This window comes from Lutjanus erythropterus, chromosome 12, assembly GCF_056507025.1.
Source record: "Lutjanus erythropterus isolate fLutEry1 chromosome 12, fLutEry1.hap2, whole genome shotgun sequence".
Taxonomy (NCBI): Eukaryota; Metazoa; Chordata; class Actinopteri; order Lutjaniformes; family Lutjanidae; genus Lutjanus; species Lutjanus erythropterus.
This window is the reverse complement of record NC_139328.1, coordinates 2,691,336-2,697,335: the sequence shown is the minus strand read 5'-3', so window position 1 is coordinate 2,697,335 and position 6,000 is coordinate 2,691,336. Positions and strand designations below refer to the sequence as shown.

The following is a 6,000-nucleotide window of genomic DNA, read 5'->3' as shown; positions in this document are numbered from 1 at the left end:
TACTGCTACGAGCTAAAGTTATTGTTATCTGGCTGGTGACGCTTCCCAGTAGAAACCTGCATGATTAGCCATCTAGTTGTTAAACGTCAGCACCAGAAATACCAGCTGGTTAATCATGAATGTAAAAGGCTGGTTAACTGTTGCCTCTAAGATGTTAAGCAGCTCTCTGTGTCCTGTCCTGCCTGGATGGACCGATGATGCATGATTTGACTTGCCTATTTAAGAATAAGGTCTTAAAATGGATCTCAATACATGTAATATTTATTTGGACAATGTTTAACATTATCAACTGCTTCTTATTTTTAGACTTGATTAGTTTTAAGTGAAATCTCTGTTTAACCGACAGGGAAATTAGTTCCCAGGAATCCCTGTACTTCCTGGTCAGCTTGCTCTCCAGTGCTGTTCCTTTTACGCCACAGGATTTGAAGCTGTAAATGTCAAACATGTTTGATATTTATGATTTGAAACTGGGGAGACTCCGATCCAGTCGAAAACATTAAGATTATGTCTGTAAACCCCTCAGACCACAGGATCATTTGGAGAGATAATCTGCTCAGGCCAGCCTCGAATTCAAAATGCCCCCACAATTGTCAGGAGAGGCGAAACGGAACCAAAGTCTGGCCAGTTATCCTCTATGGAAAGACGAGCATAAATAAAACACCAGATCTACTTGACCTGTTGAGATATAGGCGGCGGCTCAGAGGCGTGGAACCAGGCAAAGCTTTCAGTACTGGAATAGTAAAGTTGCTACGACACCTGAACAACTTTCACCAGTTCCCTGCCGGTCTCCTACTGTTACTCAGTGTTCTTCAGCTGCACCCACTACAGCTGATCTCAACCACTGGGATCATTCCTGCCTGAAGAGCAGCTCTGCCTCTGAGGACTCTGTGTGGAACTGAAACTCCAGTCTGCTCTTCAGGACAGCTCAGTCTTATCAGCTGCTTCTGTGTGATGCCCCCCTCCCACCTCGGAGCCACCAGGCGCGAACAACGTCCTCCGGTTGTAGTGGTGGTGGCCCTTCATGATGCCCGAGTTGTTGTTCTCGTTGAGGATCTGCTTTTGCTTCTGCCTGTTGAGCGACTGCACCAGGCCGAGCACCACGGCGGCCAGCGAGTACTGCCGGGGGATTTTGCGCGGCTGCATGTTGAGCGGGTTGGGCTGCACCCGGCTGAGCAAGAAGTGCGTTCGGATCTTGCCCTCCTGCTCGCTGATGCCCTTCACGTAGATCTCGCCGCGGTACTCGAAGGCGAAGCCGCGCTCCTTCAGGATCAGGGACGTCTCCTCTGGGACCTGGATCTTGCCGCTGACCCCCGTGCTGTCCATCCGGCTGGCCAGGTTCACCGTCTTCCCCCAGATGTCGTACTGAGGCTTCTTGGCACCGATCACACCCGCCACCACCGAGCCGTGAGCCATACCTGCCAAAGACACACAGGTGGTCGATTGTTACAGCTGCAGACGAGACGCTCAATCATCATAGAACCCTTGTGTTCAATTTCTATGGATTTTCTGTGAAAAACTACTAAAATTTATATGAGAGAAATGAGTAATCCAGTTTCTGTTTATACAATTCACAGTTTAAAGACTTGAGGATAAGTCAGAATATGAATCTAAAAACAACAAAAAAGGAAGACTTGAGGTCGGAAGATCTTAGACTTTTTCATTGCACATGAAAGGTTTATTTGATTTCAGCAGCGGCGTTGTCTTCCGCAGCTGTCACTTCATGTTTGCACTGCATCTGTAGTCCTAGTCATGTGAGTTCCATAGTTCAATGCCTAATAAATGTCCTTTTACAAGATTGAACTACACATTTTGGATTGGTCTTTTATCATGATCAGTCCAAAGAACACCTGTACAATAATCCTGAGAGAAAATAAACCTTTTGTGTGCACAGAAAAAGTCTTACTTCAACATATTTTATACAGAATTTTGATGTAATTATAATCACATGGTCCTTTTTATTTCTTCTTTCATAAAGCGTCTCCTTAATGTCAGACGACGGAGAAAAATCATTGGCACTGGTTGCCATAGTGACGCAGGCTGCTACCTGTTGACTTGCACATTTTCTGTGCAACAGCTTTGGTTTACAGCAAAAAACAGAACCACGTTTTAATGTATTCTGACAGTATTCAATTTCAGCTGCAGTTTAGAGAATACTTTCCACGTCATCGACACAGTACACTGGTATCTGCCGTGTCAGTGAGGAGGCATGGAAACATATTTCTAAAGACTCCCACAGCGTGCTCCCGCCGCTTCTCATTCATGTTTGCGGCTCTCTGTAGTGTTGAGGGGAATTAAAAAAAAAAACATCTGATGGGATAGAATGAGCTGAATTTAAATGAGCTACAAAATGAGATTTGAACCACTTTATTGCATAACTTGACACATGTCTGACTCCAAACACTGAGGGGAAAAAAACTGTTCATGCAAGCAGCAAGACGCAGCATCTTGGAAAAGAGACCAGTGCTAAAACAATCAGTCGATCCAGTGAGTGACATAAAACAGTTTTTCTGTTTTATGCAAGTGTAAACTGAATATCTTTGGGTTAAGACTATTGGTTAGGTAAAACAAGATTATCTTGAACTTTCATAACTTGGCCACTAGGAGCGACGCTGTGAGCATTTACGCACGAGGCACAGCAGCTGTAACTTCATTGATTGTTTAAGTTTGACAGGATTGTCAGGATCTATTAATTAATATTCTGTATTCTTCTACACATCCAAAAGGTCTCACACACAGTTAAAGATCATACAGTGAAAATGTTCGGGATAAAAAAAAAAAGATTATAGTCATTATTAAAATCAGGATAAAGATGTGATGAGATGAGGGGCAAGATTAGAGAGGAAGTCTGGGAAAAAAGAAAAAGAAAAAGTTATGGTAGGTAAGAGAAGAATGAATCTCCCCCCTGAATGACGCAGAGCTCTTACCGATCCTCAGCTCAAAGTTGTTGAAAGAGTGCTTGTTGATCTCCTGGATGCTCTCATTGAGGGCGATGGCGAAGTCGGCCAACGCGCACAGGTGACCCCATTTATCTTCACATTGCTGTGGGAGGCAGAGAAGAGAAGGAGGGTCTGAGTCAGCTGGTCGTCAGCAGGAGGCCAGCGTGTCAGAGATGAAACTGGTGATTTGTCACTCGAGGGACGAGAGATCAAGTGTGTCGTTGTGTCAGAGAAAACCGTCTTCAGCGTGGCAGCCAGAAGTGCTGCTTGTGTGGAGGACCTGCTGTTCTGATGTCACTGTGGTGGACGTGGAAGTCACTGACGTATGATTCTGTCCATTCAGGTACATGACGGTACATTTACTGGCTCGGGTCCCACTGCTTCTTCCTTTTCAGTTATTTTATTAGAGATTAGGTGCTCTGCTGTGATGGCAGCATTTCAGCTTCTGGGGGATTTACACCTCTACTTCAGGGCATCGTAAAGGCCGAGTGCAGAGGCTCCGTAACTAAACCAGGGTTAACATGAGTGCTGGGTATAAACATGACTAGTTAGACTGTTTACAGCACTGAGCATCAAACTATCAGGTGGTATCAAATGCTGGGTCAGATTCTTACTTTTTCCTCATTTTAGACTTTATTTTCTTTGAGTAAAGTTCATGTACAGCTACAGCATTTGGCTCATTTTGTTCAACCTCTCCAGTCCAGGTTCATTTTTTTTGCAACTTTCTCCACACTGATTTTTGTCTTTGTTTAGCACCTTTTAAACTGTGTTCACCCTGCATACATGGAACAACAAAAAAATGCATTCTCAACTGGGCAATTTTACAGAAATGCCCCTTCAAGGTGGAAAAAAAACTCAGAAAGGCGGTGAAAATTTTGTTATGTGACTCATATTTCAAACCCTAACGCTAACCATGATTAGTTACAAAAGTTATTTATTAGCATTAATACTGATTATAATTCAGGTAAAGCAATATTTTAGTGGTATAAGGGAGTGTACCAAGTGTCCATGTTGTTTCCACGAGGAAATAAAAGCTCATGAACACACCAAAGTCAGAAGAACGACCTCCAAACTCAGGAAATAGGACAACAGGAGGAGCTGGCGAATGCAACATATGTGAAAAAACAACAAATCTAAACTAGACAAAAACAGGTTGGAGCTGAGGTGGGACAAACAGGCAGCTTTTTGGAGCTTTTTTTTTGCTAAAAGTATAAAGCTGCCAACAAAAACCCACTAAAAATATGACCTTGAACAGTTTCAGGTTGTGAACAATATTATTTTACTATTTGTACACAAAAAAACACAATTTGTGCAGTTTTTGTGCCTGTCTATTCATTGTAGACCCAAATCACTGAAAACATTCATAATTCATTTATTTTTTTATGGCATCAGACAAAGATACTGAGCACCTGAGATATTTGGAAAATCATAAACACAAGTTCAATTTGCAAATCAACAAGTATTGTTTTTCTTGTTTGCCTCATTGGAGGATTTTGCCGGGTACAAAAAGGCCACTGGAGGCAACAAACAACCCAGAAAAGCAGCAGGACAGATAGAAGTTCAAATTAAATGGAGGGTCTCACCTGTTTTTCAGGCGACAGACCAGAAACGGCCATGTAGGTGCTGCCGATCGTCTTGATCTTCTCGATGTCCTGGAAACGATCCTCGCCAAGCAACTGTGTCAGAGAGATTTTGAACACGAGTAAGCGCTTACTTTTCTGATCTCAGAAAACTTTTGCTAACCAGTATCAGCAGACTGGGCTCAGGATTTGTGAAGACATCCAAAATGAAATGAATCCAATGCTTGATCTGTGCTACATGTATTCCTGCCTTCTGCCAGTCTGCTTCACAATAACACGACGTTGATGAAGAAACAAAGAGGCGTCTTATAATCGCATTAATAAAAACCCCTTACCCTTACTGCTCTGAACACTGACTAAACCTACAGTATCTTTTGGCCTAGTTATATTATATTTTCTATGATGAATACGTCTGAGTTTGATCTTCAGCCTGACATGTTTTATCAACCATATTATTCGCAGCTTCACCTCATGCTTTATTCCACTTTGGTACCTCAAGAGCACAAATGTCAGTCATGATAATTCTCCATTTTCTGCCTCCAACCATTTATGAATGCAGTATAAATAAAGGACAAATTGTGTACTTCCATCTACTGAAACTGCATCAAATCCAGGAAAAAGACGCCATAAATCTGCCTATCTAACTGACTGAAACAATGAGTCCTAGCAACAGACTATTTTGAGCTACAGCAGCAGATTGTGAAAGAAATAAGATGCTTCCAAACAGCATATTTGTTGTTGTGGAAAATATTCAGTTTCATGTGCTTACATTAGTTTTTTTTTGTCTCCTAAAAAGCACCATTCTGATCTTCTCTGTTTGTGATATCATGAGCCACTGTGCTGTCAAGGTGAGTTCCCTGACGGAGGAAAGAGAAGTCTGTTCGTGTTTGAGGAAAAAGTGTGTGAAAGTGAGGAGAGTGGCCTGAGGCGGCAGAGAGCTCAGCTGGTGTCTGAGGAGACATTTTCTGTCAAAAACTCAGTTTGGAGCCTCGATCGGGTGCAAGAGATCGTCTTCACCTCAGTCAGTCCACAGGGAACCAAGATGCGCCAGAGTTTACAGTAAAGAAACTTCAACAAGCGCGCTAACTCGTACTGAACCTGAAACATGGAGAATTACTGACAAGCTTTTTCATCTACTTGTTTAAGGAGCAAAATTTCCCGAGAAAAACTGGCTGGGGGTATTTTCTTAAAAAGTGAAAAGATATCCTGAATTCAAACTCAAATAAGCCAGAAGTGTCAAATCAGATCAAATCTAGCTGGTCTCAGCTTTTTGCAACCCTGCTCCTTGGGACCCACTGTTCCAACACACCTGATTACAATGATTGTTATAAGGCTTCAGTAGAGTTTTGGTAACGAGCCGTGAACCAGGTGTGTTGGAATAACCAACAAAAACACGCAGGGCAACGTGCCCACGGGTAACATGAGCAGATTAAAGCTGTATGAGAATACATACTTAAATAAGGAAGGAATTAAAATGGTGACAT

The 6,000-nt window shown here is 42.5% G+C and overlaps 1 protein-coding gene across 2 annotated transcripts in view; it reads right to left on the bottom strand.

Moving 5' to 3' along the window:
- Positions 1-334: 334 nt before the first annotated feature.
- The window catches only part of adcy8 (adenylate cyclase 8 (brain)), a 117,093-nt gene continuing 111,427 nt past the window's right edge, over positions 335-6,000 (bottom strand). For both annotated transcript variants that reach the window (XM_084731710.1, XM_084731711.1), the window contains 3 exons: positions 4,520-4,612; positions 2,925-3,039; positions 335-1,415 (listed from right to left, as the gene is read on the bottom strand). In XM_084731710.1, coding sequence (XP_084587836.1) covers positions 916-1,415; positions 2,925-3,039; positions 4,520-4,612 — 708 coding nt within the window. In that variant the 3' untranslated portion in view covers positions 335-915. The remainder of the gene's footprint in view (positions 1,416-2,924; positions 3,040-4,519; positions 4,613-6,000) is intronic.